This window comes from Chaetodon auriga, chromosome 18 (assembly GCF_051107435.1).
Source record: "Chaetodon auriga isolate fChaAug3 chromosome 18, fChaAug3.hap1, whole genome shotgun sequence".
NCBI lineage: Eukaryota > Metazoa > Chordata > Actinopteri > Chaetodontiformes > Chaetodontidae > Chaetodon > Chaetodon auriga.
Window position 1 is genome coordinate 12,229,553 of NC_135091.1, and position 13,366 is coordinate 12,242,918.

At 44.4% G+C, this 13,366-nt stretch overlaps 1 protein-coding gene across 1 annotated transcript; it reads right to left on the reverse strand.

Annotated features, from left to right (window-relative positions):
* Positions 1 to 607: 607 nt before the first annotated feature.
* Positions 608 to 13,308, reverse strand: sec63 (SEC63 homolog, protein translocation regulator). The gene is made up of 20 exons (XM_076756389.1): positions 13,083 to 13,308; positions 12,091 to 12,190; positions 10,536 to 10,650; positions 10,208 to 10,320; positions 10,020 to 10,081; positions 9,572 to 9,630; positions 9,321 to 9,371; positions 9,109 to 9,217; positions 8,773 to 8,867; positions 8,348 to 8,480; positions 7,375 to 7,467; positions 7,094 to 7,239; positions 6,829 to 6,976; positions 6,381 to 6,463; positions 6,149 to 6,217; positions 5,851 to 6,006; positions 5,537 to 5,713; positions 5,181 to 5,381; positions 3,677 to 3,781; positions 608 to 3,298 (listed from the first exon to the last, which is right to left on the reverse strand). Exons 1-20 carry the CDS (start codon positions 13,204 to 13,206, stop codon positions 3,161 to 3,163), a joined length of 2,277 nt encoding a protein of 758 aa, XP_076612504.1. The 5' UTR covers positions 13,207 to 13,308; the 3' UTR covers positions 608 to 3,160.
* Between the last annotated feature and the right edge of the window lie 58 nt (positions 13,309 to 13,366).

Genomic DNA, 13,366 nt, shown 5'->3' on the forward strand with positions numbered 1-13,366 from the left:
GATTCCCGAATAATAAATTATTTTTTCATAACCTAAGCACAGCAGTCAGAGTGACACTTGGCAGCCTGGTACTAATTTGCATCTTAACAATAGCACAGAGTGGGCGTCTGCTTTTAGCTCCTGGCCCACCATCAACTTACAGTTTTGGCTGTCAGAGGGGGAACACCTGCCCATCTTGACAATTTCACCTATTAATGCATCTAGGAATAATATGATCCTAATCATGATGTTATCTTGAGAAACTGACCCAAAATTTGCAAATCTGACAGACAGGATATTCCCACAGATGAGGAGGAAACTGGCTGCTGCTGTTGCACCCTGTGCCTCCCTCAGTAATGTGCACTATGTGAGCACAATAAACTAGAATAATTCCCATGCTAATCTAGACTGAGGAGAGGTTGGCTTTGTTGATACTGTGGTTCAGGTTTGTATTTCATAAAATTACTACAAACAAATGAGATGCACTGAAGCTGGGCTTTGGGGGTCCTAACCTTGCTGGCATGTGTCAGTGTCTGCACATTTAAAAGTGAACAAGAAAACACCTCGAAGCATCGAACACGCCTGACAGTCCATCTGCAACCAGCTGCCTACAGTACATGACGCCACGTCATTTAAAAGTTTTTATTTGAAATGATTTTAAATACAAATAATATATTTTTCCATTTACAATGACAGTTCCTTTGTAAACAAAAGTGGCAGATAGATAGTCATTGGGTAGTTTGTCCAAACTGAGGCGGCCTGCCGGCCAGTCGCCTGGACTGGGTCTGTCACGGGAGAGATGGTGTCGTATTTAACCTCACTGCAGTTTTTTTTTTTTCCACACAGCGTAAATCACTGATGCTACATTCTATTGCAGAGCGATAAATACTCAGAGTACAATATTACCTGTTAGCATACACCTGCCTTGAACACAATTACAGGAGGGTATAGTGTATGTGTGTGAGTGTGTACGTGGTGTCGGGAGAGCGTGCCCACAGAGATTCATACCTTTATCTCTCCCACACTGACATGACACACTAGTATATACCATAAAAAAAAAATATCTGTTGAGTGTGGATTCACTTTAAAAACCGCCAAGTCGTCGACATAGAGTGCGAGCCCACAGAGCTACACAAGGAAGCTCTGATTTTCTTTTTTTCATTGTTGTACTCATGTGTCTAACATACGCAAAGACCAAGGTTAGAAAGGAACAAAACAAGACGAAGACGTATCTGTTATATCTGTTATAACTACAGCTTAACTCGGACAAAGAAAAAAAAAAACTAATTTCAAATGAAGGGGTGGCTGGGGGTCTCTTGGTTAGTCAGAACTGCTCAAAAAGTAAAATTCAAAAACAAAAATCCTCCAGGAGGTTTGGTGGAAAAGCTGAACGTTTCCATCTGAAATGGCAGTTGTACTTAGAAAAATAAACTCGTCCTGCTTTAATGTCTAAAGAGAAAAAAGGTGCTGGACAGAACACGCTCAGTCTTACACTTTAAAGTTCATTTCCACAGATTTTTGTTCGAGACACTTTTCAGATCATGAGTGCTTGTGTGTCCGGGGGCCTCATACTCCAATCCCTTTAACACAGGATCAGTCACATGTCACCTGCAAACGCCTAATCCTCTTTCAGCAGACAAAACTGTACTTATTACAGGCTTTGACTCAGCAAGCTCAGTGATATGTATCCCACGACTGAGCAGCTATAGGTTACCATGAAGGAGACTAGCTAAACTGGAACAAAAGAAGAACACTGTAGATTTTTACAAACACAAAAGAAAACTTTTTTTTTTTCTACTCTCCCAAAAACTACTGGTGCATAGCACCCAAAGACTTGTATGTTGTGGTATTTCAGTTGTATTTGTAAGGCCTTTTTGGACAATGAGTACACACTGGAATGTGCTACAATTGTAAAATAAAAACAAAAAAGGATGAAGAGAAAGGAAGTCACTTCTCTGAAAAGCCACGAGTATGTATATATCTATATATATATCAGTATCTGAGCCCCTTTAAAAAGACTGAAAACTCACAACTGTTATGTAGAATATGAACAAGAAAAGTACTCAGAATTCAAACAAATCTTAACACTGCAAGTTGTGTCATTCTCCCCCATTACACTTGAGGTGATAACTCATTTCAGGATCCACCTGCTTTTGACCAACGGCTGTCTCACTCACAGGGCCGGAACAGAACATCGTGAACAGAACTGCCTGGAGACCACATCTCCTTCAACATACAGTGAGAACATACAAGTGACTGGCTGGTGTAACAGTGGAGGGGGGAAATAAACAAAAGGAAACAAAAAGAAAGCCAAAACAACTGACGAGGCTCAACTGTGCCCCTGTGTGCCGAAAGGAGCAAACGTCCCAATGTGTTGACTCGGATGCGATCCCCTGACGGGCAGGGCTAAAGCTCACACTTCTGCAGTTTTGAGTGTACAATAGAAAGTATCATTGGTGTGGAAAACATCGGTGCTGGGTGATTTTAAAATCAGGAGCGATGGTGTCATGATTTCCAAGAAAGGACGTCATGTGTTCTGTTTTTTTTTTTTTGTTAATTTTGCAAACAGAATTAGCTGTTATACATCCCCCTCTCCCCCTCGAGAGAAGAGCCCAGATAATAGGTCCTCCAGTCCACAGTGTGTCAATCTTTCATACCTGTACAAACACATACAAGGTTACAAACACACACATACACCATTCACTCATCTTGTACCACTCACACTCACACACACACACACACACACACACACACACACACAGACAGTCGCACACGCACATCCACTCTCACACAGGCCTGGGTAATTATTCACAGAATTCTCTTCCGCCAGCAACGGAAAGTGAATGAACAAGTCTCTGTAGAAAAGAGGAAATGGAAGGGTGGGGTCACAGTCCATGTCATTGAAAAGAAAAAATGGAGGAGGAGGAGGAGGAGGAGGAAGAGGAGGGCTCTGTGTGTATAAACTGTCCCTGGTGATTCGGTGTGTGTTTGGTGTGTGTGTGTGTGTGGCGGGCACAGCCTTGCTGCTCCTCATCTGCTGCTTGCGTGCCGTCGTGGGGTCAGGAGTGGGTGGCCAGTCCATGGGGTGGGGGGCTGGGTGTGCGAGCGTGTGTGTGTGTGTGTGTGTGTGTGTGTGTGTCTGTGTGTCTGTGTGTCTGTGTGCGTGCCCGTGCGTCTGCATTCAGTCGTTGTCCTCGTCGTCGTCTTCGCTCTCCTCGATGCCGTCGCTGTCCTCCTGCTCCTCGTCCTCCTCCTCCGTGTCGGGGATGTCCCACTGCGGGTGGTTGTCCAGCATGGCCTTGGCCTCGTGGACCTCCAGCTGGGAAAACACAAGATTTCTATGTTTTAGCACACATCAGTCATTCTACAACTCTTTAATCATTGACCATTGTTCTTATTATATTGAAACTCATCAATTCTTGACCAACTGCAGCAGCATTCACACCTCAGATGCACTCCAGCTTGATGTCTATGTGGTGTTAGAATGAAAATGCTATGCTCTGTTTGTAACACCTCTTCTTATTCCAAACAGACTTGGCAGGAATTAATGCTATTGTTCAGTGAGCTGCTGGTGCCTTTTGGACGTGTACGGTGGCTGTAGCGTCTCAGCTCTCTGTTTTTGGCCGGCAGGCATCTTCCACACGCACACACACACACACACACACACACACAGACACACACACAGCTTTGTTGTCACCTTGAGTGGTTTGATCTGGTCCAGTCCCAGGTAGGAATCAGAACGGAGGATGACAGAATATTGGTAGTTTCCTGTTTTGGAGGGGGCTGGAAACTTCAGCTCCACCTAGGGAATGACAACACACACACACACACACACACGCAGCTGTCAAATCCAATCACAGGAGCACTCACAGGACACAGGACATGATTGCTCGATGTATTAAGGGTAGTGTTACAGTAAGGCATGTGACAATGCTTCACTGTGGCTCAATTGTAAGCTCCTGATGTCTAAATAAAACTGCTGCCACTTAAAGAAACAAGGTGACAGCTAAGAAGTGTTTCTTTAAAAACAGACACACGAACAGGAGGGAAACCTGTCAATGATCAACACTGCTGAATATTCCAAACTTAAAAAGCCAACGTGCTTCGACTGACGGGCACAATCACCTCCAGAGGGACGCAGCGCGGTAGGTAATCACAAATGAATCACCACATGATGATGGGGTCCAACTGTAAATATTAGCCCAGCGTTACCTCAGGCTGTGATTGCCATGTTGTGCAATTACACACGGCAAACATCTAATTATCGGCACAATGAGGCTAATTATTATTCAGCATGTGAGCGGAGAATGAGCCGTGAACACAACGGCAATTTACTGCCCCTGCCTTGTTGATGAAAGCAGCTCCCCTGCCCTCGCCAAAAAAACCCGTCTGTCAAGCACGCAGCGCATAAACAGTCTCACAACACAAACAACAGAAGGAACTGTTCAAGTGACAGACTAATTGATTGCTAGACAGTGAACCGTTATGCATGGGCGGGTCACCTCTTGCCATTACATTCCTTCAGAGCGGGGACAGCTGGTCCTGCAGACTTAACACAGGCCTCATTAAGCTTTTACCTCGCTGTCGCCGATCCTTATTGTTGCTGGAGAACACCGGGATCAGAGGTGCAAATTGTGCAAAATAAACACACACACACACGCACACACTTCTCTGAGGAAATAATGACACAAGTGCAAAGGGGTTGCCTAGCAACAGGATGTGTGAGGGGCTGCGGTGTGCAGGAAACAAGAAATGTGAACACACACACACACACTTTGACTTATTAAGACCTTTCTACTCCAGACGGATTATAGCATAAACCACAGTGTACCCGCAAAGCATTTTAACAGAACACACAAACAAACACATAAAACTGACTAGATAATGCTGCATATTACAGCGCAAGAGCCGAATGAGTTGAAATGAAAAGTAATAATAATAATAATAAAAAAAAAACAATAACAGAGATTTTTCTCAATTTTACGCCATTTCATATACAAAAAAGATGGGGCTGCTGTGTAAAATGAAAATATTTGATGCAAGCTCTGACAGGAGCAGCAACAGACAGTTATGGAAACACCTGTTTGGAACATTCCACAGGTAAACAGGTTCAGTGGTAGCAGCTGATAGTATCATGATTGTCATGGTTGTACTAAAATATAACTAAAAAAAAATGTCCATAAGAACACACACTCACTCACCTCCTCTGTGTCTTTTAGTGTGCAGACGTGGTAGGGCATGGAGACGAGGGTCTGGTCTCGGCGGTCAGCGATGTAGAGCCACCACCACTCCTGCTTCTCCTCGGGGAAGCAGAGGCTGTAGACGGGGTGCGTCACCTTCGACTTGGTCTCCAGCAGAGCCCGCTCTCGCCGCTGGATGCTCTGCTGCAACGCCTCCCACTCCTGACAGGGCCAGGTGTAGAGAGAGGAGGAGCGGGTAAGGTGCAGGTGCACGCAGTGGGATCATCTTATGTTCAGGTACATGCTGAGCGCTGCATTGTGCTTCCAGGTGTGGAATAAAGTGGGACCGACAAACACACAACACTGAATTCTCTGACCTCTTCGTCGTCGCCAGCCATCTCGTCCACCTCTGTGTCGCTTTGTTTGTCGCTGTCTTCGTCTCTCTCGCTGGGAGAGTCCTTGTTGGCTTCGCCCTCGTCCGACTCGCTGCCTTTGTCTGAGGCCTCGTCCTCTTCCTCCTTCACTGCTGCTGCTGCTGAAGCTGCTACGACTTCCTGTGACATCACCATCGATAACGAGAATTTATGATGCACGCGGCGCAGTTTCTTTTAAATTGCATGACAAACTGATGCAGTTAAACGTGCATAAAAATCACCAAGCAGCTTTAACTGAGCTGTGATTGGACACGTACATTTCCTGCCACGCTGCCGTTGGCTTGCTTGGTTTTGACAGGCGCAGGTGTGACCTTCTTCTTGGTTAATTTTTTCTTCTTGGACTTGGCTGTCTTCTTAGCCGCTTTACTTTTGTTCTGCCACACTTTTGTTTTGGCTTTACTCGAGTCTCCTTGCTTCACACACAGACAAAACACGGTTAAGTGAGCACTAAAAGACCTTTGTTGAACCATTCAACTTTTAGTCGTGACTTAATCTGACCCAGACAGTCAGTGTGTTGTCTGAGCTGACGTGTGTGACCTTGCGTGTTATCCTTACTGCTTCCTCTGTAGTGGCAGCCTCCTCTGCTAGGCACGGCGTTGACTCTTGCTCCTTTTCAAACACCTCCTACACACAGACACAGCACACAGACAAGAGTTAATTCAGGCTTTTCATCAACGCATATAGTCAACACTACACTCTAGTGTTCATCTGTGGAAGTGCATCTCCCAGACAGAAACATAAAACATCCATTTGATTCACAAAATTAGATCGGTGCGTCATTCCTTACCGCCATCCGTTTTCTGGATAAGGTGACAGTGACTGTGACAATAGAGCCTGCTGTGATGTTATTACTGTCTTCATCATCAAGGACTGCAAAAGACACAGAGAGGCAAAGAAAAGGAGCTTTCAATATCCAAAAGTTTGACAGAAGACAGAATCGCATTAGAGCTAATCATTTTTACATTCAACTGATTAGCATCATAACAGTTTGACTTCATAGATAAATAACATTATGCATTTCCAAAGAAACTGTAGTAATTATTGTGCATAAAGCCCAGAACAACTTCTCTCTCAGTGCACCTCTCTCTGCATATCAATGCTATCTTCATTATGCTGCAGAGTTGAGCAGCACCAGCATTTCACCAACTGCATGGAGGTGTTTTAGGCCATAGACATGTCACAGGTCAGCTGGTGGCCAACAAAGTGTGTTTGTACGTGTGTATTTTAGGACTAACCCTGCAGTTTGGTATCCATGGTGATGTGAGGGAAGCTGCCCAGCACGGCCATGACCTCGTCGTACTTCTCCTCTCCCAAGGTACGCAGCATGTTGCGTCTGTCCGAGTCTTTGAGACTCACCAGGTCCTGGAGGCTCCGAACTTTGTACTACAGAGAAGAGAACAAATTGACCAACTGCACAACGTCCTGACCTCCTCGTCCTCTTTCCTCTGCACTGCTCGAGTACAACGTATGTGTGTCCGCGTACACACAATTGGTCGTTACCTTCTTAGAGATGCAGTAGCGGAGGTGCTCCTCCTCAAAGTGGGGCAGCTGCAACAGTGGCGACTTTGACTCCTGCAGACCCTGCACTATCATCTGGGTCAGCTTCATGCAGTTCTCTATTGTTATCAGTCGAGGAGCATGAAAACCTGGAGACAGCAGCACACACACGCAAAATTATCAAAGAGGCTGTTATGTGGTTTGACACTTGAACCGACATGAGGGGTTTATTCAAAGTGATAACTCCTGCTGATGCTAAACTGGACACGTGTGTGTGTGTGTACCTCCTCTGCTGTTGGCCATCATGGTGAGCTGACACCCAACGTTGATCATCTCCTGGAGGAGAGCTGGACTCTTCCTCACCACAAACCTCTGATCTGGAACAGAAACACACACACATACCACGTTCTAGATAACACGTTCCTGAAATACTTCATGTTGTCTCAGTAGGAAATCTTTTAAAAGATATCAATATTATGCAAATAATGGTTGAATATTGCTGAGGCAGCTGCACCGTTGCATCACACTGCCCGTCCTGAACACGCAGCCGAGACACTAAAGCTGTTTTCTCATGAACTCAAGAAAATGTCCACAGAATCAGGTCCAAGTTGCCCTTTCATACATGTTGCACATTTATCTGTGTCAGACACGTTTGTAATGATGACTGTGTCTGTGTTGATATCAATGCCACATGTATTTGGACATATACACAATATCAATCGAAGAGTGGAAAGCAATATGCAGACAAGCAGAGAAGAGTATGACGCAGCGACATTCGGTGTCATCAGGGGAACGGTGCATACATGGTGTATTAACTACTGCAGCTCCAACTCCTCTCCAAAATAATGTAGTTTGCCAGGACTATGTTTAACGGTTCACAAACAGATTTGGAGAAAAAAATCCTAAAACTGCTCTAAACAGCTTGTCCTAGTTGAGTATACAAGAATTGTAGACGTGGGTTGTGTATTCAAAATGAAACCTTCACAACTTCACTCCAAACAGCTTGTACAGCTGTTTAACTTCCCATTTTTGGAAATCTAAAGAAGCAGTCCCAGATCACCTGTGCTGCCGGAGAAGGTTGACATTGAACTAAACTAACTCACAGTCTGTTGAGAGAGCATATGAAATGCATCAAAAACCTCCTTTATCAGCCCCCTTGGCAGCTTTTAGAGAAGAACTTGTCACACCTCAGAGGGTAAAAGACACTGTAACTTTGGGAATGTAAAATGCCAATTTGCTCAAATTTGAGTGTCCTACCTTCCGCTAACTCCTCTGATATCTCCATGCGTGACAGGTGAGCGAGCACTAAGACCCTGGCCTTCAAACTGTAAGGATAGCAGAATGGAGGCTCCTTCTTCTTCACGTTGATGTTTCCCAACTCACGGATCAGCTGCGAGACAGACAGACAGACAGACAGACAGACAGACAGACAGACAGACAGACAGAGAGGCTGTTTATGACACAAACTTGAGGTTAATCTGTCCGTCTTAACATAAAAATCTGTCTAATTTTCCAGACAGAAGTGTTGGTAGCACAGGATTACTTCAAGGAATGTCAGAAATTGATGATACTTCTGTTTTGTGATATTTTTAAAAGAAAACATGGCTTTCGAACCCGATGGTGGGTCTCACCATCGGTCTCATGTGTGCACATAAGTGCATTGTGTTGATGTGTGTTATTACCTGTGGCACTTCAATGTTGTCTGTCGGTCGTATGGTGGCTTCTTTATTGCTGCGAGGGTCAAACTCAAATGCTGCTGTCAACACCATGGCTAACCCTGCAGGGCAGAATGAGTGACAATCAAAATGAGTCAAAAATCTGTTTTGTTAGGAAGTCAAGCTTGTTTAAACTGGTGTATTAATCATTACACAGAAAATTATAATGAGAATTATGAGAATGTCATATATTAACTACACAAACACTCACTGTGTCCCAGTTTTATTGGATACAGCTTAATTGTGGTTGTATATCATCGTGTATATTATGAGTGACTCTGCAGTGTTGGGAGGGAAACTCACGCTTCATGTTCATGTTGGGGGTCTTGTACATGAAGTGCATGAAGAGCTGGGTGGTGTTGATGAGGATCTGGTCTCCGCTGTATCGGATGGAGCGGTACCACCATGTGCCCTAGGTTATAGAAGAATTAACAAAAAAGGAAGAGAGAGAAAAGTGAGGACACTGTAACGGCACAGAATCTGGTTTTAAATGATGGCGAGGACCGAGGACTTACCACAACAACAGGAAGGATGACCATAAAGGCTAGTCCATATACCAACAGCACCTACAGAGGAAAGCAAAGGTCAAGTGGTAAATTATAGCAATAAAAGTATGTATAAACAACTAATATATGAAGAAGTGTTCCAGTAGAAGATTTGGGTCTTGAAGTCATTGGCTCTCTGCTTGTCAAATACAATACATCTCAAGCAAATCAAAGTGGGTTCATCGATTCAAACTACATTGACATAATCAATAAAACTGTACCAGCATTGAGTTCTTCTGGTCAACAATCCAGGCAGGCAGGGCAATACCAAAGCTGGTTGCTGCAGAGGGAGACAAAACAGGCAATGGACCAAAATGGCAAAATCCCCTATTTAGACATAGTGACAGCACTGGGCTGTGTGGCAACTTTGGCAGAACCACATAATCCATTTTTAGAAGCCACCAAAATCCCTATAAATGTGCTATTTTTGTTTCCTAGCGATCACGCATTACCAACACCCGCGGCACAAGTGTGTGTGATGAGTGATAGACACTTTTTCATCGCAGGCTTGGGGTGTCAGCTCTCACTGGTATGACTGCATGCTTCATCTTCCTTTGTTTAACACGTTCATGACTTCAAGGGGCTGACTCACCAGCGTGAGGCACAGACGGTGTGTCAACAAATGAAAGTGCGAATGCATACTGTGGGATTTAGGGTAGCTTCACTCACCTCCTGGACCATCTGGGTTACCGTATGTTTCCCAGTTTATTCGTGACTGTTCGTTGGTCAGACTGTGGAAAAGACAAGGAAGTAGATGAATTAATGACCCCAGACGGATTCATCTGTTTATCCATTGTGCAAATGCAGATGCGGTCTTGCTGTTTGGCTTACAGAGCCGAGACCTGAAAGTCACTTACGCAGCATAGGCTTTGGCAATTCTCATGAATGTGGCCTCATCACCACCTTTGTCAGGGTGGTACTTGAGTGACAGTACACGGTATTGCTTCTTGATTTCTGACAGCGATGCACCCTGGAGACAGACATATACTTACAGCAACTCTTTGCGGTGTAAAAGACACAATAAAAAAACAGAATAGTCTCAAAAGTACCTCGGAAAAAACATTTTTTATCCTGTTTTTTATCTCACACAATTTATGGCTCTAATATCTTCTGCACACAAGATAAAAGCACTTCAGAGGCTCTGGAGAATACAGCAGACTTTATGTGTTGTGTGTGTGTGTTTACCGGGTCCAAGTTGAGGACTTCATATGGATTATACTCCTGGTACTCTCTGTCCAGCTTGGACACCTTGTAGGCTAGCAGAAGGAACACAGCCCAGCCGAATAATAAGGCCGCTTTCCTGAAAATGGCATCACACAAACAGGGAAAAAAAAAACGTCACACCCAAACATCTGTGTTCTCTGGAGACAACATCAGGCCTGTCTCGTTATTAAACGACGCTTTCACGCTACGGGTTGTAATTGTTAAAACTGTTTGGAGTTAAGATGTTCTGCAGGACCAATCTGCGATGCGAACCAGCTTTCAGCACTCACAGCTGCAAACATTAGGTTGTAATGTGACAGAGTCCAGAGAGCTTTATCTTAATCTACTGCATACAAGCAGAGGGGCTGATTGGGCTCCCACATTGTTGTTGTTTGGTACTTATGCATGGAAGTTGAACTTGTTTCCATGACAATGGCAAAACCCCATGGCCTGCTCTGCAGCATCTGTTGCCATGACAACTGCTCACTAGCCCGAGTTGTCTGAGTGGCTCAACCAGAAAAATACATGCTGGATTCCTGTAATAAACACCACCATTATGATACAGCTGTGAAGAGGAAACAGACACTGAGACTTTGAGAAAACAACCAAACTGATTCATTCGGCTTCATAAATACGCTGGATGCTTCCACCAGCTTCAGTCACAAATGCACCCATGTAAATAAACAATTTATGAATTCTGAGTAAAAACAGGATGTAGGTCTACCGACAGAGGAGGAGTGAAAAGTGGAAGTATGAAGACAAACAGCAGAGACGGCTGAGACCGAACGAAGAGGAGACAGACAAGGAGGCAAATGAGTGAGAGAAGATAGGCAGAGTGACACACTGAACAGCACTTGAACACCCATCTTTCCATTAGCCCACGCGCGCAGAATGAATAAACAACGCTGAGAAAAGCAGGGTCACATTAACAGAAATGTTAAACAGTGCAGCACAGTATTTACACCAACAGCAAGAGGCTTACACGTGAAAGCAACATCAGTCAAGCTTGTGCCAGAAGTTACCCAAAAATGAGCACTTCCACACACACATATACTGCAAGCTCGGGTCTGCCTGCACTATGGACAGCGTGGCCTCTGTCTCATCTTCACACTAAAGTGACAATCTCTGTCCACACACTTGAGTGAATCAGTATGCTCCAGTGGTGGGAGGATGACTGAGCTTTCTCAATGCATGAAGCACAGGGAAGTCACACCCAGACAGCAGTGAGTGATTTGACATTTGACAACAAAAAAAAAAAAAAAGAGAACAAATCTGTAATTATACTGCCAAGCAAGTTACGGCCAATCCTGTGCCAAGATATTTATATGAAAGTAATGCAACTTAAGCTGCACTCGGGTTTTACTCGTAACATGAGTCCATAAATAACTAACAACAGCGACTAATTCAGAAGTATAATCAACTCTTTCCATCCTGTCGCCTGAAATCTGTGCGTCCACAAGCATCGCCCCTCCCCGAATTTGTGTACATCGTGTTTATTTTCATTACAAAAACTGCAAATCCAAATCACCGGACTCACTTTAGTGTTGGAACAATGCTCTGCTGCGACTTCATCAGCCTGAGCCGGTACCACAGACACCGGCCATGTACTCTCCTCAGGCTCTTCAGACGCAGTTGTTCTGGAAAGAGGATGGACAGCAGAGGCGTTATGGACACAATACTACCTTAAAACCAGTCACAGCCAATACTGATAATGCCACAGTCATTTGTGAAGGATTACTGTTTGCCAAGCAGGAACTGGTATATGTTTACTTTATTAAGCCTGTTCAGGAAAATTGTTACTATTACTTAATTGTAACACACCTTGGACAAGAGATGATTTAGTTCATGCCCTGACGTGTTCTAGGATAAACCCACTTCCACTGGATAGTTTGTCTTAAATCATGACATCAATATACTAACTGCTAGCAAAAACTAAACCTCCAAGCTATGGTGACCTGTCTTTCAGCTGTTCCCAGTAGATCAGCTGACTAAAGTTTGCTAGATTATGTTTCGTAATTCTGCTGTTGACAAACAAATAGCTGTTCTCTGATAAGCATATATCAGGATAAGGTCAATAGAGGCATAAAGGTAAGCATGAAAACCTGCAGGAGTAACGCTACCCTTTGACGGTGAAGCTTTATCTTAACTAGCCAGCACTTCACTTCATGTTTATCCACTGAAGTAGGCAAAGCTGGCTAGATACGTGAAGTTAAAACAGGTGAATAACCAATGGGAAAACGTAAAGCTGTTGAGATAACTCTGCACTGGCTGACTTCTACTAAGCTCTGAGCAGTGAGAGAGACGTGAATGCCATCTTTGTAACGTTTGCTAGCTTATTATTAGCGAGTTAATGCAACATTTGGTTGGGTTGCACAACTTCTGCATGTACGAACAGAAAAGCCAGATTAGCGGGCTGCCGACTGGTGAGCGTCTCCAAGCCAAAATGCTGTTTGGACGCTTCACGTTACTACAGCTGAGGTTAGTTTGCTAGCTAGCTAAGTTAGCACTGAGCCAGATATCGGGCCTTACCAGCATTCTGATCCCGGGGCCATAGGTAATATGTGGCTGGGATCACAATAAGTCCGACGAAGGACGTTAGGAAATAGAAAAAGGTATTGCCGCTGTCATCGTATTGGAACTGTTGCCCGGCCATTTCGTAGCGGCGCTTGGGTCCCCCTTCTTACCCAATGTGTGCTACTTGACAGACCGTTAGCTAGCCAGCTAGCATCCAGCCAACAGGGTGTACGTGGTGTACGCCTGCGCAATGTGGCCTGTTTTGTGTCTTCTTCTATGCGTGTTCATTGGGTTTTTTT